This window comes from Doryrhamphus excisus, chromosome 19 (genome assembly GCF_030265055.1).
Source record: "Doryrhamphus excisus isolate RoL2022-K1 chromosome 19, RoL_Dexc_1.0, whole genome shotgun sequence".
Classification (NCBI taxonomy): domain Eukaryota; kingdom Metazoa; phylum Chordata; class Actinopteri; order Syngnathiformes; family Syngnathidae; genus Doryrhamphus; species Doryrhamphus excisus.
Genome location: NC_080484.1, coordinates 12,103,392 through 12,126,930, shown reverse-complemented (window position 1 = coordinate 12,126,930; position 23,539 = coordinate 12,103,392). Strand labels below are relative to the sequence as shown.

Below are 23,539 nucleotides of genomic sequence, written 5' to 3'. Positions count from 1 at the left end.
TTTTTCCACAGCATAAATCAATAAAATGCGTTTTATATCAGAGGCAATAAATAATGAGTTTATTCACAATAAATTTATATATATTGACAGCAACGGTTTCTATTTTTTGTTATGTGTCGGTTCTGTTTTCGGTTATGTTATGCGCATGCGCAAAACAGCAATGGCTTCCGGACTCTGACACACATGTCACAAAAATAATTCGGCACAAAACATTAGACTCTGTTTGCTGAGGTGGAGAGAGGACAGATGCATCAAAATGTCCCGGCACAGAAATGTCCGAGGCTACAACTACGACGAAGGTACAAAAAGCTAATAAGTCTCGTTGTTGTTTTTTAAAGTCCAGCCTCATGGCAAGGCCGCAACCTGCTAAGCTAGTTAGCAACATAGCAGCTAATTTCCAATGTTGTTGAATGGAGCTATGGCGGCTAACTGTAGCTCTCCCTAGCCGGCTGCTAGCTGTTTAGCTGTCGTGTCACTAACCAGTCACAACATTCTATTACATAATAGTGTTTGACTCTTAAGTTTGAACGCGGTACAATGTTCTGAAACCTAACATTTGGCAATTGAAATTGTTTTTAAGAGGTTATTAATCAAGCTTGCTAAAAGTTGTTTTGATTCCGAAATTGCCGCATATCCCGACTCCTTTTACGAAAATGTTTCACCACTTTACGATATAAAAAAAGTCCAATTTACTGTATTTTTTTTAAAATTAATTTCGTCTTATATCTAAAGGAAAATCTTTAGACAATTGTTACGGTGAATGAACTGTTGCTTTAGGCTATTAGTCATATCAGTTCACTTTATTTTCTTTTTTTTAAGTTAATATGGGAGAGCTTCAACACTTTATTTTATTTCTTTAGATTTTGAAGATGATGACATGTATGGGCAGTCTGTGGAGGATGACTACTGTATATCACCAGCAACAGGTGGGTATCAGACGTTACAATGAGTTGATTTTTTTTCAATAAGTGACATCAAGCTTAAATGGCAGAGCAGCACTTGGATTCATTCATTCTAAATGTGCGTTTTTGGGGGGATTTGTACAGCCAATCAGTTCATATACTCTCGTCGGGAGAAGCAAGCGCCGAAGGAGAAGACCCTTGAGGAGGAAGAATATGAAGAGGAGGATGTACCTATGTCCCCAACCGTCAGCCACAGCCTTGACCCTCTTGAGCAAGGTAACATCGTACCACCTAGGATCACCTAAGCAAACCTGTGACATCAAACATGCGTATTCTCCCCTCCAGCCAAGCTGTACTCCTGTCTGGACCACATGAGGGCCGTGCTGGGAGATTCAATGCCAGACTCCGTCTTAAACCAAGCAGCCATAAGGTGTGGATTCGATGCACAGCGTGCGCTGGATGCTATCCTCTCTGAAGACCCTAAAACGGCCCCGGTTAGCAAAACCTCCTCAGATGTACCGCCACCTGTCCAGTGGGTTAATGAAGAGCAAGCTCCGCTTCCGCAAAGAAACAGGCAGGCGGCCGTCATTGAGAAAGGTAGTTGTAGCTGTTTTCAATTTGACCATTGTGTACTCATTTCTAACTTATGAGGGTTCTTAGTGAAGTCCCTTTATTAAGTACATCAGATTTATGCACATTTTGTAACCCTGTACACCAGACCTGGGCAAATTAAGGCCCGCGGGCCACATCCGGCCCTTTGTACGTCCCTGTCCGGCCCGCGTGAGGCCAATCATAAACACCATAAATTAAACTTTTTTTTAACTTTTATTTTGAAATTTTATTTTGAAAAGCGTTACGTCGCTACGTATGCACGTCGTAGACGTAGCACCTTCACTCGCGTATACACGTGTGTGAGTGAAGGTGATGCTGTTCGCGAGGTTATCCCCAAGATGTCGGCACACCCCAAGAAAAGAAAAGTTGATAACGAATGCCGTATTTTCAACAAAACATGGACTTCCAAATATTTCTTTACAGAAAGTAAAGGCAAAGCAGTGTGCTTAGTCTGTGGTACACAGGTTGCTGTGTTTAAAGAATATAATTTGAATCGCCACTACACCACCAAGCATGAAGATAAATACAGAAATCTGTCTGGTGAAGAGCGTGCAAGGGAGTCTGATGCATTGCTTGCAAAACTACAAACCCAACAAGGATTTTTCACTAAACTTCACACTCCCAGAGATGCAGCCGTCAGGACAAGTTATGTCATTTCTCACAAAATCGGCAGAAAAAGTAAGGCGTTTTCCGACGGAGAGTTTATTAAGGAGTGTTTATTGGACTCTGCTGCGCTGATGTGCCCAGAGAAAAAAGGCGCATTTGAGAACGTTTCACTCTCCCGACGCACTGTAACGAGGCGGATTGAGGACATCGCGGGTGATGACCACCTCTCAGCTGTCCTTCGCATAGCCACTTCAGACATTCCGCCAGATTTCAATGCCCTTGTTCAAGCCCAGAACAGACTGGATTATTCTCACTGAAGAGGTAACATGAGGTGGAAAGCATTACAAGTTATTGTTTGTGGAGATTAACAAGTTAAAAAATAAATTGCACTGGTTCAATAATTGTTTTTCCAATTATTGAACCAATAGACCACAGTTTCACATAACCTAATATACATATTTACAGAGTGCTTTATTCTTCTGATTATCAGTACCAGCTATTCAAAATATTTAATTTAAGTATTTTACAATGAAAGAAAGTTGGTGGCCCTCTGACACAATTCAGGCTTCTCATGCGGCCCCTGATAAAAATTAATTGCCCACCCCTGCTGTACACTGTAGAGATCTTATTTATCCTATTCCTTATGTGTTGTGTAAAACTAAGACAAACGCAACATCAAATTAAAATCAGCAAATAAATACAAACGCACCATGCACTGGAGGGGTCTGGAGTTTGTTTTTCAGAGAGAAGCTTTTAAAGTAAGTGTTTGATGTGTGTGTGCTAACAGGCAGTATGCCAGCATGAATTAACTTGAGGTTGTTCACCGAACAAATACGCACATTAGCACTCAATAAGGTCATCAAAACTTGCCTTTATGCATTCCCACAGAGTTTTGTCATTGAGGACCAAATGTGAGGAGAAAAAAATAATACAGTATAGTAGTCTCTGTGCAGCGTGGGAGAATTTGGCACACGAGGAAATGGGTCACCGCTCACAGCAAACAATAACTGTTATGATTTCTAACTGTATATTATATTATTTCATGTTTTATTATTTAGTTTTTTAAATAATGGCCCCTATTTCCAAAATTACTATACATTTGCATAAAATTATTTGTAGTTATTTAAAATTTTTTTTTAAATTATTATTGCACTTACAAGTTTCCCGTGGTTACGGACCCTTGGAATACTTCACATGCAACAACACAACATTGAGGAGTGGGACAGGAGGATGCAAACATTAGCATCTACATTACATTTTAACAGCAACATTTTGCTAGGATATCCTATTGGCTGAAGAACATACAGATGATCAAATTGACAGCTTCCACGTCTAACTGAATGTGTCGTGAAGCCTGTGAAAGTTTTTTTTTTTCTTCATGATGTCATGAAAACAGAAACTTTCATGACCAACTTATGGTGCGTCTGTCAAAAGTGAAGCGAACAAGTGAAGGAGATGATGGGTTTTTCACTTTTGCTACTTAAACAGGCTTTAGGGACGCATTACTGTTAGAAAGTACAAAGTTAAAAAGTCAATGTTGCATAATAAGGAACCTTTAAATTGAAAATTGTCATTTTTCTTGCCACATTTGAGATAACTGTTTAACAAAGTGCCTTCTTATCTCCCCTCCTCTTTTCCTCCTGATTGATTGATTCATCCATCGATGGTCCTCCTGCCTCTTCCTTGCCAACTGCAATTGGCTTTCGTAAGGTAAGGAGCCGACTTGTTTGTATCTCGTTCAGACATGAAATCTGAGGCACACAAACCTGACAAATGCACACATGCGTTACACACTGCACCGCCTGGGATTTCTTCCCCGCTGGGGGTGGTCAGCGGTGGCCAAAGTCCGAATGTTGTGAGTCTGGGCCTTGGCGGTGGTGCTAGCCTGGCACAGCTCATGTCCATGCATGAGCAGAACAATAAGTGGAAAGGATCAGGTGATAAAGGACAGAATACACCTCCGTCAGTCATTTTTAATAACACTAATCTCTCCTTGGGCACGCTGGCATCTTTGAATATGTCAACAGCTCCCTCCTTACTTTCCGCTTCGCTCAGTAGCCTCTCAATAGCGCAACCCAGCTTAAAAACTGCGACCTCTCCTCCTGGATTTGGGTGTCTCGGGCCAGTCCTGCACAATCAACTCTCAACAACGGTTGAGCATAAGGGGAGCCCATCGCTGGCAGATTTAATCCAGGAACATTCCAACCGCAGTCCATTTTTCAGCGACTCGGGAAGGATGCCTATGGTGACACCAGGACCGACGATCTCGCTGTCTGAGCTCGCCTCGCAGCACCACAACCGGGTTAAAAGTTGTCAAATGCCAGCAAACACTTTGGACTTAAACACCAGCGGGACCGTGTCGCTATCCGAGCTAGCCCTGCAGCATCACAACAAGAACTCAATCGTGTCCAATCAGATGGCTGCAGCAGCAGAAGATGCTCTTAAAAGACCACCTGGCCTCCCCGAGATGCTCTCCGCCTCACCTTTGACCCCTCAACTCAGAAGCAAAACCTCAGCTGCCACAAGTGGGTCACAGTACTTCCTCACCTCAGTGAAACCAGCAAGGCCTGGGCCGCTGGCTGAAAGCGCACCCGGGGGCAGCGCCCTAAGCAAGCTCCACCGCAAGAACAACGCATCAACAAAGCCACACCAGAGTATCGATTTGAGCGCTTTAATGGCCGACGACGGTGATCTCCCCTCACCGTCCTCTCCGGAACCCATCGTTTTGGATGCTTCAGTTTTCGCGCAGCCGTCAGTGTTTGCGATCACGCTGTCCTTCCAGAGCTGCAGGCGGCACAGGAGAGCGAGGAAGCTACAGAGGGTGAAAGGTCAGAGGACAGGAAGCGGTCGCCTGGCTTTTCTGTGCCAGTCCAAAGAGCAGCATGGTCGACTTGCACACATCGTGCCATTCGCCTTTGATACTCCTTCCCCCGACGACATCGTACGAGTCAATCAGAAAAAAGCTTTCACCAGGTAGGCGAGGCTGAGTTTAGTAAAGACTTTTTTGGACGAACAAACTCTTAAGCATTTTACTTCAGTACATCCTTTTATTTTGGAAAGTGATTATTGTATTTGCTCATGTTCTCTGGCGGCTAAATGTAGTGTTTTTTTTTTTCTTAGAAAGTGAACTTTTATTAGTTATCTTCCCCATAGCCTACAAAGTTTTAAAACGGTGATTGCTGTTTTTTAAAGCAAATAATCTGCCTTTGGCTTTTAAATTCACACAGGAACTAAATGATCATCTCTAAAACTATGGCCTCTTTTCTAGTTTTAAGCTCACCACCATCACAAAAAAGGCAAGAAATAGGTTGATGCTGCATGCAGGTGCAGCGCAGCTATTGGATTTGGATCGGTTAACCATGCTGCTTGGGTTTGGCGTCATGGAGGGAAGATGTGCTTTTTTTTTTTTTTTAAATGCCACCTGGAGTTTTTCCCATGAGCGATTTTGTTACGCACCGACACACACTTTTTTTACCGTGATAATAAATATAACCTCCCATCTATTTATCAAGCTAGAGCAAAGTTAAGGTCATCAGACTTGAGGCTTCGATTAACGCGATAAGCGTGTTGAAGTGGATGTGTCATCAAGAGCATCACTTAATGTCACATTTGAAATAAAGACCAATTGATGCATTATGACTGTTTTTGTTTGAGCGTCTCTGCTTGTGTTGCTATCATAAAACCTTTATTAACTCTAGAGGCGATGTTCTGCAGTACATAACACTTGAATCATTCTTACCTGTTGTAAAAGTGGAAAAAGGAAGTTCACCCCTGAACTAATAGTAAAACTACCCATCTTTTTCTTGGGACACCTGACATACTGTCACCTAATACCTGGACCTATGGACTCATTTTATGACGTGGACAAATACGGCTTATATATGTACAAATGTTTCTTTCTCAAAATTTAGTGGGTGCGGCTTATACACATTTTACGGTACTTTTTGAAGGCAACTCATGAAACTTCCAGAGGATGAGACGCCTTTGGTGAACCCGGTGCCTTCACTCAGCTTCAGCATCTTTTTTTTACCTATGACAAATACGGCCATCACTCCTTTTTAGATGCAGGCCAATATTATCCCACACTGTGTTTTTTTTTTGGTCTGCTGTCAGACCAATGGCCAATATCTATATTGGATTGGGACTCCTAGTATTTATGTTACATTTGTTACATTGTGCCGTGGTATGTACCATATGTCGATCTATGGTTCTCGTCACACTTTTCTTTGTTGTCATCCTTAGTTGCATTGAGCTGAGATGCTCACTGGGCAGAAGTTCATTGACTTTTTAAGGTGTAGGTTTCCAAATTGTGTCTGTTGTATATAAATAATGTCTGGATTATGACTGATTTCTATTCATGGTTTGCGCTGCACAAGATGTGCTCCTTTTTAGTCCTTTAACATTTATAGTGTGAGTCAATTGGAGCTTTTGGTTTGAATCATCTTTGAATGACGAATATGGAGTTTTTATCGCCACTTTTGAGACTGGCTGAGAAAATATGGGCTGATGTTAAAGATACCTGTTAGTTGACTTTTTTAAATGTGGTGAGAGCTTTCAGTGACAAGTGTTTGAATTGATGGGTGTAAACTCTACACAGGTGCATAATGCTGAAGAGGGCCCCCAAGGCCACCAAACATAGATGAGCAAGCCCGTGGAAAATGATTGATAACAGGACAGACAGTCTTTACAAGACCAGTCCAACTGGTTTCACCTTTCGAGGAATTGGGATATAATGGTGGAGGTCTGCAGGCTTTGTCCAGCTTTTTTTATTTTATTTTAGAAGACAAGTATGTGGGTTCAAGCAGGAAGTTGCACTTGAGGGAGAAAATGTCACCACAAGCACCAATCGACTTGCAACAGCTGCCGGCACTCTGTGCTCCGTCTCAAATCATTCGCCACCTACGTAGGAAAATCTGCTCGCGTCTCTCTGCGTTGAGACTTTGTTCAGCAGCGTCTCTGACAGATCAAATCACTCAGGGTCCCAACATGTGTGGCATTTGTGCAAAGCGTAATGTGCAGTACACGTACAAAAGAAGTTTAGGCTTTTGTTTGCAAAAATACACAATTTTTGCCAAAATATCCATTAGCAGCTCAAAAATATGCAAAGAAATTTTTGATTAATTTTATAAAGCTCTGAGGTGGAACAATTACTCCCGAGGAATTATTGGTCCCCCATTTTTTTTGCATTTAAATGCAACCTGTTACCACAGGAAATACTGGTAATAGAAATAATCTGTGCCAGTGTCAAACTGTCTCCATCCAAACGACAGGCAACAAATTAAAGTAACATTTTAATAAGTGTAAAAATAAATTAACCATTTTAATATTGCTGGGTTTTAACCACGTGACCATGGTATATTCGGATTTTCCGTAGTTTTTTTCCCGTTATGGTGGACTATCTTAGTAATTGTGTTTCCCGAAATACTAGTGGTGTCACAAGATTAAAACATGACAAGATTTCTCTTTCAGCAAAAAATGTCTAATGGGCAGTAGGTCTGGGATGATAATAGACAAATCACAATACATGAGAAGGAACTTCCTCATTGTATTGCCATATGCTTTGGTGTCTGTTTTCCTCATTTCTTGCCTCCAAGAGCCAAGAGGAGGGTTCACTCTCATGACGCCCCTATGAAATAGAATGAAGTTGAACGGTTTCCACATGTAATTGTATGCGGCATTTCTGCTCTCGATTTACATGACTTTTAGTACGAATATGCTTGGCAAACCGGATGTGACGTTAAACAGCATAAACAAAAAAAAAAGCTTTTAATGCATAAATTTTATTTTGTTGCCTCGAGCTGAATAAAAAAAATCCAGAGATAAAAGCACCGCAAGATCATATTAAACTTGAGTTGAAAGAGCTGGAACTGGGTAGCTTTGGTTAGCTTGTGCTCTCAGGGCTGATATCAAATAAAGGGATGATAAATAGACTTGTGTAACCCTCCAGGCCCATGTGGCTGTCAATCGCCACCATCACCCACTGCCAGCCCGTCTTATTTAACTTGAGCCTGCATGCTCGCTTATGTGTGTTCTGACAGGAGGAGGTGTTGAAATTTGCATATCCTGGGCGGACTCCCCGTATCCTAGGCTCAGTTAGGCCCTCGGGGGCTCAGTAGTAAGGATGACTGCTTCCCTGCAAGGATGCCTTGTGTGTGGAGGAATCCTGGTCGGAAGGCTGACGACTGTTTACCTGCCTGTGCTCACTGTGCAAATAGATCCTGCTCCAAAGCTTCAGAACATGATTGGAGTTTGTAGTTGAGCTTATGTCAGGTCTGCCCTCAGGGCCAACACACAAAAAGAAACAGGAGTACCCTGAGAGCGCAGACCTCCACCCAGGCCAAACAATGATGGCAGATAGTGGAGTCATCCATCCTAACTTTGGGGCTACAGTGTGCGGAACTAACAGGCTAAACGCCGTCCAATCATCTTTATGACTCAAAGCATGTTTCTTACCGCTAATGACAAGTGTAAACAGAGCATTTCATTTGTTTAATTAGCGCAGCACATATGTCTGTTTGCCTAAAGGAACTGTATGTATCTCGCTACAATTACTTTTTTTTTTTTTTTTCAAACACTACCGCCGGCTAGCATATACATGATGCGTATAAATACTAAATACACATACAGAAGCAGTCCCAGTGAGGCGATGAAAAAAAATTACATTCATAGGCTACACATTCAATGATGGCTAACAGGTGTCTTCGTGATACTCGAGATTGGGGCTATGAGATGAGACCTGGCAACATCATTCTAGGTGTCCAAACCTTTTCCACCAAGGGCCACATCCTGGAAAAGGGTCACTTTATTTTGTTAGGGAAGTTTTTGATATAGGTGAAAAAAAAGTATTATATCACTCTTATCACTGTGTGCGTATGCTAGCCATGCCGCCTCCACCCACCAAGACAAGACTGTATGTACTCCGTTCATGCCCTTGTTCAATGGAACAAGTGCACCAAGGTGGTGAAGTCAATGCCCAGAGTGAAATCTCCTGCCTGTTTGGAGGCAAGAGGCGAGGGAAACAGACATGCATGCACATGGCAATGTATTAATGCCAGCAAAATTATCAAGTTAATTTCTATTCATCGTATGATTAATTTATTATTGTCCCAGGCCTAGTGCCCATCTAACATTCTGGAAATGTATTTAGTTTAACTAGAAAGCAACAAAATGACCCAAGAGGATGTCTTTAATGTACTTTTGACTGTCAGGTACTTTCCAATACATCTCTCTTTATATATATATATATATATATATATATATATATATATTTCTAGTTGATTTTCTGTACACTTTGTTGTGAAATGACCCACGATCAGTCCACAAATGTCAACAAATTGGCCAGATTGGCATCTACGTTTAATCAGTCCATCTCCTCCTCATCTCCGTCTGCTTTGTGTGTTTCAATAACCAGAGGAGGGACTTTTCGCCTCTTGCACTGAGTCAGCTATTCATATCATTCTGCTGAGTCACAGCTTGTCTCCCCACCTTGTCGTCTTAAGTGATGAGAGCCTATTCATGCAGAATACATCTTTTTCAACCAAACATCAGACGAAAGTAACTTAAACAAGGAGCTGTAGTCGGACAAAATGAGTCATTTGTCAACTCTTTCGACTAATTCTGCAAATGTAGCCACGCTGCTTGCACGCGACCAGACGGGATGCAACGGCCGCTTTGTAGATTTAACCCCTTCTGAGCCAGGAAGTCATGCACACCGCGTAGAGCCCTGCTGTCTTAAATGAATCAGTAGTAGCTCGATATGACTCGCATGCCTGACCATTTGGGACTGGGATGACAAAGCAGCTATTTCTTTTCAAGATGCTGGATATGAACAAGAATCTATAGGTGTTGTGCCAGGAAGGCCGTGTGAATGAGAACCACGGGAAATGGTCACCAATACTCTCATCATCTGCAGGTCTGATGCAACGACATATGCGTTGCATCAACTGATTTGCCTTAATAAAGTGTCAGAATGAGGGGGAAAACCGGCAAGAAAAAAGATGTTGCATGACTGAGAGTTTCCATAACGTTTCTGTGTTGCCTCCTGTGCAGCGAAAAGCAGAGACGTGTCTCACAGTAAGATGGACTCTGAAGTCTTACCCAAAGTGGCCCGCATGACCGTTTCTGGCAAGAAGCAGACCATGGGCTTTGATGTCCCCAGGTACCTAACACACACACACGTGCATGGAAAACCCATTTTTGAAGTTGAAATAGTCTTTTCCAGAGTCATATGGTGCCCATCAAGGCTTAGTACCTACAGTCATCCCTTGTTTATTACAGTTAATTGGTTCCAGAATTGGCCGCGATGAGTGAATAGTGAGTAGGATTCAATATTAATAACTCAATATTTTTGCAGTTAGAACATATACAGCCAGCTTATGACATGGGTTTTAACATTATTAGAGCTCTGTGGACATGAAATAACACCCCTGTTGTAACCTTAACATATTATTCTTTGTTTATGTCACATTGTGCATGCACTGTTATTGTAACTTTAGCCATTTGACATGTTACCGCCACATCCATTTACGGTTGTTGTCTGTCCTCAGCAGTGGGGACAACGGAGTCGTTGCAGCAGCCATGGCACGGCGAGCCAACAGTCCCGAAAACGCCAGTGGCGAGGGCAACTCCAGGCGAACCGAGACACCCTCCAAAGGTTCCAACGAAGATGAGGTCGCCACCCTTCCCACTCCCGGGCGTTCTTCCGGAAAGGCCCGGCAGACACTCGACGTCAAGGCCGAACTGGAGAAGAGACAAGGAGGCAAACCGCTATTAAATTTAGTAGTTATAGGTAGGATACACTTCCTTTTACAATGTAACATTAAGAGGGGGACACCAATGTTCGGACCGCTAGCTAGGGATGTAACGCTCTTTGTGATTTAATATGCATCTAGATACACGGGTTACCATATGATTTAAAAAGGATATTTTGTACAAACCGAAGGATTCAGTATAATTCTATGGTTACATCTGTCCATGTAGACATAAAACTTACATTATAAAGTGGCATTCTGACAGTATTTTCAAATGTGTCAAAGATGTGTAGCGAAGCCTGCTTTTTAGTGTGTTTTTTTTTGCATTTCTTAGTACGAATGCATGTTGTACCTGATAGGTTACTTTGTGATCTGACAACCATGCAGAGGGTTGTATTTCCCATTCACTCGCATGCACTGGACTGTAGTGGTAAACACCCGTCTCATAATGTTCAAGTTTTACGTTCCTTTGTGGGACTTCCTTTTATTGTGATGTGTCGCTCCTGTTCGTTTACGGCAGAAAACAGTGACTCGGTAGTTTCACATTGTGTGTGTGAAACCAGCATCTATCCATCTGTCTAGCTCGCTCAGCCTTGTGCAACACATTTCCTTTTGGCCACGTCTTATCTTTGCCCACCTCCCCCTTCCTTCTACCTGCTTTATCACTCCTCTCACAGTCTTCCTCTTCTCCATCGCTCTTAGTTTTTCTTCACTGTCCTCCACCCACCCCCGAGCTCTCCATGTGTCTGCCGTCCTTACAAGCATCACCCGTCCTTATCTTACAGGTCACGTGGACGCAGGGAAGAGCACCCTCATGGGCCACCTGCTGTATCTGCTGGGCAACGTCAACAAGCGCACCATGCACAAGTATGAGACTGAGTCTAAGAAGGCGGGCAAAGCGTCCTTCGCCTACGCTTGGGTTCTGGATGAAACTGGCGAGGAGAGGGACAGGTAGGATATATCGATTCATCTGCCACAAATGTGTTTATTGTCACTTTACTGCAGTGTGAGCTCTGTTTGACTGCAGAGGTGTGACAATGGACGTGGGTATGACCAAGTTTGAGACCGGCTCCAAGGTTGTGACGCTGATGGACGCACCGGGACACAAAGACTTCATCCCCAACATGATCACAGGAGCTGCCCAGGTAGCGTGCGTCCCTCCTCAGCACCTCAGTGGGCCACACCCCGGCTCAAGTTGTGGTTTTGGGTGTTGCCGTTTTCAAAAGCGGGTGTGCTTGACAGCACCTCATGTAATTTCTCTTTTTACTATATGACTGTGTTTAAGACTGAAGAGTTTCTGTCATTAACTAAAATGGAACTGAACAATCATGTGTATCAGCAGTCGCACCCACCTCCTGTGCTGCTGTACTGGCATTTGGTCATCAAGATTTAGGAATTATTACATATGATGTAAAAGAAATTAACCGCATTAAACAAAGGATGACTGTAAATGAAAGTTTGATTTTTCCATGCTTCTCCATGAGATGAAAAAAATCATTAGAGAATGATAACATCATAGAACAATGTCCAGTGGGATACATTGTGGGTGATCTACAAGCATAGATGCTCATACAGATGGTGGAGGATGTATTTAACCCTTTGTTTCTTCTCAGGCAGATGTGGCCGTGCTGGTGGTGGATGCCAGCCGAGGGGAATTCGAGGCGGGCTTTGAGGCGGGCGGCCAGACCAGAGAGCACGCCTTGTTGGTGCGCTCGCTTGGCGTCACTCAGCTGGCGGTGGCGGTCAACAAGATGGACCAGGTCAGAACTCCCAGCACAAAATGATGTACTCTGCATTTAATGGGCCGTGACAACATGAATTGGATCACGATGAAGAGAATGATACTTGAGCGAAGCCACACCCCCATGTGTGTTATGTGCACTTTTTGTCTTTGTTCTACTAGCCGGTCCGGCCGCTTGCATGCCGCTACTTGTGTGTCCCTCCCTTTGATGGTCTGATGCCAAAATGCAGTCCGAGCTCTTTCACAAGCATTGAACTTGACCTACCTGGCGCACACCTTTTATGTTTGCTTGCTTGTGTGTTTTTAATTAGCGGCGCATTGTTGGTACCCTCTTGAGCCTAAACTATGGGAACTGTGTGCCCACAGGTTAATTGGCAACAGGAACGTTTCCAGGAAGTCACATCGAAGTTGGGACATTTTCTGAAGCAGGCAGGCTTCAAGGTTTGTGTATTTGTGGAATATGTTTTAGGGCATGTTTCTGAACCTCAAAGAGGCGTACAATGGACACAAGTCGTTTCATCATGCTGGTTGACATTCAAAGTTGTTGTAATTTTTATAATAATAGAAATTGAATTGCTGTAGGCAGGGGTCCCCAACCACTTAGACTGGGGGAAACGTTTAGGCGCAATGATGGGAAAAAATTATTTGTAAATTGTTGTGAATTTTGGAGATATGGGCAATGATTTTATTCAAAAGGTAATAGTTAGAAATCCCTGTTTTGTTGCGAGCGGCGAGCTAACCAATCAGCATGGGGTTTATGGATTTATTCCTTCTGAGCCTAACCCCTTCAGACCTGCATTTTTTTCTGCTCGGCCAAAAAAATCAATTTCTACTGATTTTTACTCCGTTCCCACATAAAAACAAAGTGGAAATGTTTTTTTTTTTTATTTGTCATGTTGATGTGTTTGTTCTTTTTTCATGTGCTGTGCACACAAGTGCATTTTTGATGAAAAATGAGTATTCACGTTTGCATCTTTCAAGATCATCTTGCCAGCTTCCATGTAAAAAAGGAACAGATGTGAAACGTAATTTCTTGATTGTGATTGGTTAGGAATTGAACTAGAAGTGATGACATCATCCAAATACTGTTTTTATTGATTCAGAGACACAACTATGCATGTGCACCAGCATAGCCTTTAGGTCTGAAGGCGTTTAATAAGCCCCCAAAAATACCACTTCCACACTAAAATTGAGGGGAGGACCCCCCCCCCCCCCCAACACTCATGCAGTGTTAATGTTTTGTGTCATGACTGCTACCAGAGTACAACATACCACTTTTAATATGTTGTGACCAATAATAGACCATAGTCTACCACGAAAGAGATAATATTTATTGATGAATTAATTTCTGGAAAAAAACGCAAGATAGCGAGGGAGAAATAATCGAACCGTGATATTGGGAAGGGCAACTCTATGGTTTTACTGTGGAGCGTTTCTAAGGCCCATTTGGGTTCTATGGCAGTAATCATATATCCTGTATATCCATTTTGCCCCGAATGGCACCCTTGTTTGATGCATCACAAAAACACTACAGTATTCGGTCAATACTGATGCTGCTTTGAACTTCCCTTTTAGGACTCTGATGTTGTCTACGTCCCCACCAGCGGCCTGTCAGGGGAAAACCTCACCGTCAGGAGTTCCGTTTCCGAGCTCACCTCTTGGTATTCCGGCCTCAGCCTGCTAGAGCAGATTGGTAATGCACGCTAAGCTCTCTGCATTCTATTGCTGTTATGCTTGAATTTTCTCCTTCAATGAGACATGATGGCAGTCTGAAAGTGAAAGTGAAATGCAAATAAGGAAGTGTTGTGTTGCACCTGGAGGTTTGAATGCTTGTGACAATTACGACCAAGGATTATTTATCCAATTCCACCACATGATTCTTTTCTCTCTTTCCTGAAGACTCCTTCAGGGCCCCTCAGCGCTCTGTGGACAAACCTTTCAGACTGTGCGTCTCTGACGTATTCAAAGGTAAAGTTGTGATCTTGAGTGTGTGAACTCGCCCCCCCCACCCTGTCTCTAGTCCCACGTCAGCGTTTGTGTTCTCCAACCAGACCAGGGCTCGGGCTTCTGCGTCACAGGCAAGATAGAGGCTGGCTACATTCAGACTGGGGACAAACTGCTGGCTATGCCCCCCAATGAGACATGCTTAGTCAAAGGTTGGTGTGTGTTGTGGGCTTCATCATGATGAAGGCTGATAACAATAAGACTGAGAAGTTAGCGCTTTGGGTTGAACACTGCCATCTTGTGGATGACAAGTTATTTTATCTCGCATCTTTAGGAATCACTCTGCATGACGCCCCCTTAGATTGGGCTGCAGCTGGAGATCACGTCAGCCTCACGGTCACTGGCATGGACATCATTAAGATCAAGTAAACCTCAACAGCTTCTGTAGACAACAGCTTCTGTATGCGCTGACATTTGGTGCCAACACCTTCCTTCCTTCCAGTGTGGGGTGTGTGTTCTGTGATCCCAAGGAGCCCATACGAGTGTGCACCCGATTCAGAGCGCGCCTGTTGCTCTTCAGTTTTGAGATTCCCATCACAAAGGGCTTCCCAGTAAGTCAACACATCAAAATAAACCTTTTTTTTGGCAGCCCTTTTGGGGCGATGCCCAAGGGTTGGGATTTGATACACTAGAAATTGGTTACGCTTCATCTTTTTTTTAGTAATAAACCACCATCAGCCCTCCATTAATGTCCTTTGTTTACTGTGCGGCTTTCCTCTACTACCTAGGATCCCAAAGTGGGGTACGTGTGCCTTCAAGGTTACACCAATGGTCATAGGGGGCACGTGCATAAAAATGAAAAACAATTAGCAGCTAACAATTACGATTGTGCCCGAACACCTCAAAGTGCAAGGAAAATAGAGCAGAAAGGATTCAAATGTCTGAAGCGGCACGGCACTCTGATATTCAGTTCTCATTTGCTTTGGCTTGCTATGACAACACACTCTTTTCAGTAGATTCCTGCCTATTTGCAGCCATTTTTATGTTTAAAACTTTATTTAAAATGTGTTAACTATAAGAGGCATATTACATACAGTTAAGATGTATGTATATACCTCCAAACTGTACTGTGTCTTTACAGGTATTGTTGCATTATGGGACGGTCAGCGAGCCGGCCACCATTACAAAGCTGATAAGCGTTCTACATAAGAGTAGCGGCGAGGTCCTCAAGAAGAAACCAAAGTGAGGGTGGCAGGCGTCAGAAACATACAACCCTCAGTTTGAATCCAGGTTTTGATAGTCCAGTGAAATGCAATTTTGTGCGTGCAGGTGTCTGGGTAAAGGTATGAACGCCATCGTGGAGATCCAGACGCAGAGGCCGATAGCGCTGGAGCTCTACAAAGACTACAAGGAGTTGGGTCGCTTCATGCTGCGCTACGTGGGCTCCACCATCGCTGCAGGCGTGGTCACGGAGGTACAGTTTTCAAACAATGCATTCTTTAAGACAAATATGTTTTGTGGCAATTGTATTTGATGACTTTTGTTCTCCCTAGATCAAAGAATGAAGGCCCTGCCCACCAGGGTTTGCCCCCACAGCCAGACCACGACAAAGAGGAAGTGCATGTCACTGCAAATGCAAGAGCATCCCTCGTCGTCCCTCCGGCGCAGTTGCTGCCTCACCATTCTGGCCCGATCAACTCTTTAAGACTGTGCCGTTGACCAATCACGAGGTGGCTCCGAACAAGCAGACAGTGATGCTGAGCCTCCACCTCCTAACACGTGCTTTAATCAGCCTCGCAGTGATCAATCTCACTGAGCTTTCATTTGACTGGTGGTTTGGTTGCCAATCATCATGGCGGAAATATTGGCATGCAGAAAAAAACTGACTGGAAAGGAGACACACAGGATAATATATATTCAATTCTTCCGTGCTGGACTGGTGGAGCCTCAACAGAACAAACAAATCCTCAGCTTATTATTTATATGCTTTTCCAGCAGAACTGGTTAACTTTTTTTAATTTCAGGTTTGAAAACGTACGTAATTCAGGAGAAAAAGGTTTGCTATTTTCATCACACATGATTTGCATGTCAAGTAATGCAAAACCTTTTTAATAACCGAATGGAAGGATTGTGTGCTAGCTGAGTGAAGATGGAGTTACCGCTTTGTTGTGACTCAATGTGTGACACCCATTACAATAAGAGGAAATGAAGACAAAAAGTCACTAAATTGTGTTGTTTGCCAGGCTTTTTTTTGTCACAAAACATAATTGTTCCTTCTCTGCCACATTTCACACTGTTTTACAGATGCCGTCAATAAGAGCCTTGAACTCTTTTTTTTTTTTTTTTTTTTTTTTTTTTTAGTAGAAGTTAAAAGTAGGCTTCGCTATACTATATCTTAAAATAAAGCGTGTAGCTGTTTGTTAAATGTCAGAAAAACTAAAACCTTTAAAGCAGCTCTTATTAGCAGGAAATACAAATGTTAACTTATAAAGTGGTTAGCATGCATGCACCACAGCTAGGAGACCCCAGTTCAATTCCACCCTCGGACATCTCTTGTTTTCCACATGCACGTGTGTGTTTTCTCCGGGAACTCACATTCCCAAAATATGCTAGGTTAATATGCTACTCCAAATTGTCCATAGGTATGAATATGAGTGTGAATGGTTGTTTGTATATATGTGCCCTGTGATTGGCTGGCGACCAGTCCAGGGTATACCCCGCCTCTCGCCCAAAGACAGCTGGGATAGGCTCCAGGCAAAAGGCAACTCTTGTGAGGATAAGTGGTAGAAAATTAATGAATGAATGAACTTATAAAACCTATAAAAAGTTATCTTGTTTGAGTGAGGGAATGAGGATTACCACAGGAGCATCTGAGCCAACGCGGTACTTTTAATAGCTTGGAATCAATTGGCTCATATGACTGCTTTAATGTCTTGCCAGGGAAGCCTTTTTACATTCATAACATACTACTGTGTTGTTTTATGATAGTTGGCGGCAAATATTAGTCAAACTTTTTCTGGCACTTCTTTTTTGCTCATGGGGAACTAGTGGAAAAACTAATACTGCACAGGCCTCGACACATGTTCGTACTTTACATGAACATCTCCAATAATTACAATACAACGTTGCGGTTCCATTATTGCTCTTAATGAATAAATTATCCGTTTTTTGTGGTTTACTTGGTGAAAAATATTGAAAGACAAAGGTGTGTGAGTATTCCGGCCGCTAGGCGTCAGTAATGTTCCATTATAAGATTACCGCCACACCAAGGGCTCTGGTTACAGTAGTCAGACATGGCATGTCCGACACAATGAAAGGTTTTTGGCATCTTTGTCCTTCTTCCCTACTCAGTTTTAAACTCTATAAGTTTACAATACAGTAAAAGTGGAGGCTAAAGCTCCCCAGCTTAGTTAAAACAATGACTCCTGTGACCCTGCAGTGATCCCGTTGCCTGTGCATTACATTTGGGTAATGTGGTGTACAGGCATCCCTCACAATATAGCGTTTTTTTCCCCAAAATTAATAAATGACCACTGTTTTGTGCCCTATTCATACAAAAATATGAATATTTAAGCAAATTGTACTTATTCTAAGCCAAAATTGTGCATTTTGGAGCCTAATCATGTCTAAATGGCCTAAGTAAATGAAGAAAAATATAATTAGCATACAAAAGAAGCGTTATATTTGTGATTCTAGCACTGTAGTCTACACTGAGATTCTCTTGGAGACTCCACGTGAAAGTTTCCTGGGGAACACATTACACAGCAGTTTTATTCACATCTTATATGGCTTATTTACTCTTATTTCTAGTAAATCTACCACCTTTTTCTTTAAATGTATGACTTTATTCTCGAAAGCTCAGATAGTGTTTTTCAATGTGGCCCTGTTACTCCGTCGAAGCAACATACTGAGCGATTACCTTACTCAATATGTATGTATGTATCTGCCGCAAGAGGGCAGTGTTGTGTAAAAGACTTGTAGAAGGTTTTAGGACCAGCAAAGGTCCAAACTATCACACACACAGTACAAGAGTGAAATAGGAAGTAGTAAAGTGGGAGGTGTGTGCAGTAAGTTCTTTCTTTTTTACATTGAGACACATGACAGCTTCTACTGTAACATTTTGTGCTTTGTAATCAGCAGCCAAGCAAAAAAGCATGGAGGAGAACTCATTCCTGGTCCTGGAGAACTTCATCGGTGGAAAGTTTGTCCCCTGCTCGGCTCACATTGACTCGTATGACCCGTCCACAGGCCAGGTGTACTGCAAAGTGCCGGACAGTGGGAAGGAAGAGGTGAGGAAGACTGGATTTATTTGTATGGAAACATTGCATATGTGCTTGCCTTGCTTTGTAATTTAAGTGTCTTTCATGTGGTAATTACACAAGATTGGTAAGAACCTTTGCACTTTGCAGAGTCCACAGGCAAGTCAATCATTAAACTCATGCCTGCTTTTTAAACTAAAACAGTACCATTTTTGAATGATTGCTCGTTTTATGAACAGGGCCACTAACTTACGCTTGCATGTATTTGTTGGCATAAGATAAATCTAATCCTAAATTGTAAAAGTAACGCCGTTACTTACCATGTAGCATAGCGAGAGATGGCGAGTGAGGAGGACTCCAGTGAGAAGACAGCGTTTGCCAAAAGAAAGTACAGACACTACTTTAACCTCATTGAGGTCAAAGGTAAAAATGTACGCGTCGAATGTACATTATGTCCCCGAAAAAAAAACTTCCACGTCTTGTGTGAGCAACTCAAACCTACAGAAACCTAATGGTACCCGTCTTTGCTGTCTTCCTAATGGCTAATGGGCGGTAGCAGGGGCGAGTAATGCAATAGTTACTTTTACTGGTAACTAGTTACTTTTGTAGTGGAGTAAGTCAATTAGTAACTCCGTTACTTTTTTGCAGAAGTAACTGAAACTAATTACTTCTTTAAAGTAACGTGCCCAACACTGGCTACAACCATGAAAACATGGCCGCCATCAACAGGGGCGTGGGCCGGACTTGGCAACAAACTAACATGTGAGCCTGCTATCTTATTTATGTCTAATTTTCACTGATTATATCTGTTCTACTGGGTAACACAAATGGAAAGGCCAGTAATAAGGACAGTAATAATCTAGAAGATTATAATAGAAGATTGTAAACAGGCTTTCTATGCCACAACTATGAAAATATTCCATTTATTAATATTATAGTTTAACATTATATATCATAGTTTGCTGAAATTCACTTACTGTGTTTGTTTTTTTTTTCTGGCAGGTCGAGGCGGCAGTGCAAGCGGCCAAGGAGGCCTTCCCGGGCTGGTCCGCTCGCAGTCCAGAGCAGAGAGCTCAGGTTCTCAACAAGCTGGCCGACCTGATCGAGGCCCATCTGGAGGAGCTTGCTCAAGCCGAGTCCAGAGACCAAGGTGTGCAGCATGTGTTCTTATTTGCAGCAGCATTTTTAAAGATTCATCTTTCTGCAGAAAATAGAAGCTAGTTGTTTTTCTCCAAGATCCAAATATAGTGGTAGAGGAAGACGTATATATACATCTAGCCAGCAGATGGTGCTCTAGGTCTAATTTAGATACTGACCAACCTCAAATTTCTTCATATTTTTAGACTTTTCAGTCATTATCACAAGTGCAAAAAGAAGCTAACCGCTACATATCAAAAGTTATACAATGCAAGGTGTACCCTGCGTTGGCTACAGGGCGTTACATTGGAATGGACTGACAATTCCTGCAAAACAATTCTGACATTCTATATGTTCTGTGTGTTCCAGGTAAAACCGTGACATTTGCTCGCACGGTGGACATTCCTCGGTCGGCGTACAACTTCCGCTTCTTTGCATCGTCCGTGCTCCACCACACCACCGACTGCAGCCAGCTGGACCACATGGGCTGTCTCAGCTACACCATACGCTGCCCTGTAGGAGTGGGTAAGATGGCTGTGTTTATACTAGCGTATATTCCCCGTGGTTCTTATTGTATGTTGTTGTAGCTGGTCTGATCAGCCCCTGGAATCTTCCACTTTATCTCCTGACCTGGAAGATTGCACCCGCCATCGCTGTGGGCAACACGGTGGTCGCCAAACCCAGCGAGATGACCTCAGTGACTGCCTGGATGATGTGCAAGCTGATGCAGCAGGCTGGTAGGACCACACATAAAACCTTTAGGGGCTGCGTCACGTGCCCCCTCGTGTCCTGTGACAACAAGCCCATAACAGATCTGAATATTTGGACCGGCATGGTTCACCCCGTCAATATTCTCCTGCTGTGTTATTGTCTCAAAGTCCAAAACGACTCCAGTTGTTGGAAGTCGAGGATGACAACGGACTTATGTGCATGCTGTGTTCTCCTCCAGGTGTTCCTCCAGGTGTGGTCAACATCGTATTCGGAGTGGGCTCTCGTGCGGGCGACGCCCTCGTAGGCCACCCGGACGTCCCCTTGATCTCCTTCACGGGATCGACCGCCACGGCCCGGCACATCACGGAGCGCAGCGCCCCCTACTGTAAGAAGCTGTCGCTGGAGCTCGGCGGCAAAAATCCAGCTCTCATCTTTGCTGACGCGGACCTGGACCAGTGCATCAAGACCACGGTCCGCTCCAGCTTCTCCAACCAGGTACCCAGGAAGTCATGGCACATCGGAGGAAATGAGATTATACTTGTGAAAACACATTTATTTCTACATTGATCATTAAGTTATCTAGTTAATATGCTCTATATGATTAGGTGCCATATTGGGGAAAAAAAATTAGATTTCACTTGTCAAAGGCCAAAGGTCAGGAGTATTGAAATAAACTAAGATTGAAACTGTGCTAAGGACTCTTGTTCTTGCAACATTACTTTTTGTTGCGGCGCTTCCTTTGTCCTTCTTGCTGGCCTTGGTGGATGTCTTCACTGTCCTTTTGTGTCTCATGGCAACTTCAATTGTCTGGTCAGGGAGAAATCTGCCTGTGCACCAGCAGGATTTACGTGGAGAGGAGCATTTACTCCACCTTCTTGGAGAAGTTTGTGGCAGCCGCCAGGAAGTGGAAGACCGGTGTGCCCTCTGACCCCGTTAACAACAACGGGGCTCTCATCAGCAAAGAACACTTGGAGAAGGTATGAAAAGGAATAACGCCAATGTGTCCTTAAACGTGTAGTTTCTATCGCTTTTCCTTCTTTAGGTTCGTAGCTTTGTCGCTCTGGCTAAATCGGAAGGCGCCACCGTGCACTGCGGCGAAGGCATGGACTACCCGGACCTCCCCGAGAGCAACATCAACGGCTACTTCATGGCCGCCACCGTCATCTCGGGCGTCTCCGACAGCTCCCGCGTCATGCAGGAGGAGATCTTCGGCCCTGTCACTTGTGTCAGCCCCTTCGATGGCGAGGACCAGGCGGTCGCTAAGGCCAACGGGGTGCGCTACGGGCTGGCAGCCACAGTATGGTCCCGGGATGTGGGGAAGGTCCATCGCGTGGCCAGGAGGCTTCAGACGGGTCTGGTGTGGACCAACTGCTGGCTGGTGAGAGATCTCAACCTGCCCTTTGGAGGGATGAAGAACTCTGGCGTTGGCAGGGAAGGAGGGAGGGATTCCTACCACTTCTTCACGGAGGTCAAGACCGTCACCATCAAGCAATGATGCGAGGACACACGTATAGATGAGCAGGTATGGAAAGTCGTCTTTGTTTGGTAGTCCAGTAACTTAAAGATTGGTAACAATTCAGTGTTCTAAATAAAGAAATCCTGCTTCAAAGTCAAACTGTTTAAATGTTTATGATGCTGCTTTTGCAGAGAGGCTGGACAAATATGGTCAGGTGGGCGTGGCTCCTCCCCCCTTTCCAACAACTTTGAGAGACTTGAGGATAAGCGGTACAGAAAGTGGATGGATGAGCTGAGTAAGGTAACAAAAAAAGCCATTATGAAATGTGAGCTGCAGTACCTTTCCTCGCCACTGTGGGGCGTCATTATCCTTACTGTAATATTGCCCTGGGTAAAGTGTATTATGGATACAAATTAAAAGCTATCTGATTGGTTCCTCGGGGGAAAACAACTACTTTGCAAGAATGACACACACACACACACACAATGTGTTATGTCATTGCCAGGATGCCATCTCTCTCTGATAAGATGTCAATAAAACATTAATGCAGGCCACACTTGTTTATTAATTATTATGAATATGATTTTAACAGGCAACAGTCCACTTATAATTAATCATGAGCGTACTTTGAACATTCTCACACGTCACAAGTTTTCCTTATGTTTGTAGCCTGGGTTGAAGTCCATTTTTGTGCTTTGCCGCGGACTAACTTGTCCCTTTCGGACAGGAAATGCCGTCAGTAACGTTTGTTTAAAAGTCAGCCAATACGTAAGAAAACATTGTACTCAGATTTGGAATAAAGTTGTCCAACCAGAAGTACAAGCTCATATTAAGAAAATGGCATCTTAATGTTACATGGGGAAAAAATGAAGCAACAAAATGTCATCAGAATACTAAATCAGCTAATCATAGCTGATCATTATTATCCCTGCTAAAATCATGAGTCCAGGACGAAAAAGGTATCTGATACCAAGTGAATAAAGGGCCAGTATTGCCGATACTGATCATTTTACTCATTTTTCAAGGTCATTGAATGACGTTGTTGATCACAATTGTCATCAGATTAACATTGGATAGATCCACCCACTTCCACCGTGTTGCTGAGGTCATCACATTCACACTTTAACGCCATGCATGGCATCTTGCAAGACTTGGTCAAGCATCAAGGATCAATGTTTCTTTGGTTTTTGCCACGCGTAAGTCTCAGAAGAAGAAGAAGAAGAAGAAGAAGAATCCACGCAGGAAGTGAAGCAAATGGATTCGCATCCAAACCAGCAAGACTACAGGGTCTCTGTTTTGGTCTTGGAACTCGCCTCGTGTCTTTCTTATGGAGGAGTCATGAATGCTCACTTCAACTCAAGCAAGTGAGGCCTGCAGTTCTTTGGATGTTCTCGTGGGGTCTTTTGTGACCTGTTGGATGA

The 23,539-nt window shown here is 43.3% G+C and overlaps 2 protein-coding genes across 13 annotated transcripts; both read left to right on the top strand.

Annotated features, from left to right (window-relative positions):
- The first annotated feature begins 137 nt into the window (after positions 1 to 137).
- Positions 138 to 16,782, top strand: hbs1l (HBS1-like translational GTPase). Of its 8 annotated transcripts, none has more exons than XM_058056708.1 (18): positions 138 to 299; positions 861 to 926; positions 1,047 to 1,178; positions 1,248 to 1,499; positions 10,170 to 10,278; positions 10,670 to 10,908; positions 11,656 to 11,821; positions 11,898 to 12,015; positions 12,484 to 12,630; positions 12,978 to 13,052; positions 14,187 to 14,304; positions 14,511 to 14,579; positions 14,663 to 14,767; positions 14,890 to 14,980; positions 15,058 to 15,166; positions 15,697 to 15,797; positions 15,885 to 16,029; positions 16,109 to 16,782. In XM_058056708.1, the coding sequence occupies exons 1-18, from the start codon at positions 257 to 259 to the stop codon at positions 16,118 to 16,120; spliced, it is 2,097 nt and encodes a 698-aa protein (XP_057912691.1). In that variant the 5' UTR covers positions 138 to 256; the 3' UTR covers positions 16,121 to 16,782. The 8 variants fall into 8 exon arrangements, 6 of the variants coding, with proteins under 6 accessions (XP_057912691.1, XP_057912690.1, XP_057912695.1 ...); XM_058056707.1 differs by having other exon boundaries at positions 10,667 to 10,908; XM_058056712.1 differs by lacking the exons at positions 138 to 299; positions 861 to 926; positions 1,047 to 1,178; positions 1,248 to 1,499 and adding an exon at positions 1,519 to 3,830.
- Positions 16,783 to 16,963: 181 nt separating this feature from the next.
- On the top strand, positions 16,964 to 22,672 carry aldh8a1 (aldehyde dehydrogenase 8 family, member A1). 5 transcript variants are annotated; one of them, XM_058056735.1, is made up of 9 exons: positions 16,964 to 18,613; positions 18,696 to 18,844; positions 19,817 to 19,964; positions 20,321 to 20,476; positions 20,539 to 20,688; positions 20,901 to 21,157; positions 21,478 to 21,639; positions 21,705 to 22,184; positions 22,310 to 22,672. In XM_058056735.1, exons 2-8 carry the CDS (start codon positions 18,710 to 18,712, stop codon positions 22,155 to 22,157), a joined length of 1,461 nt encoding a protein of 486 aa, XP_057912718.1. In that variant the 5' UTR covers positions 16,964 to 18,613; positions 18,696 to 18,709; the 3' UTR covers positions 22,158 to 22,184; positions 22,310 to 22,672. The 5 variants fall into 5 exon arrangements, with proteins under 5 accessions (XP_057912718.1, XP_057912717.1, XP_057912716.1 ...); XM_058056734.1 differs by having other exon boundaries at positions 18,693 to 18,844; XM_058056733.1 differs by having other exon boundaries at positions 16,964 to 18,622.
- Positions 22,673 to 23,539: the final 867 nt, after the last annotated feature.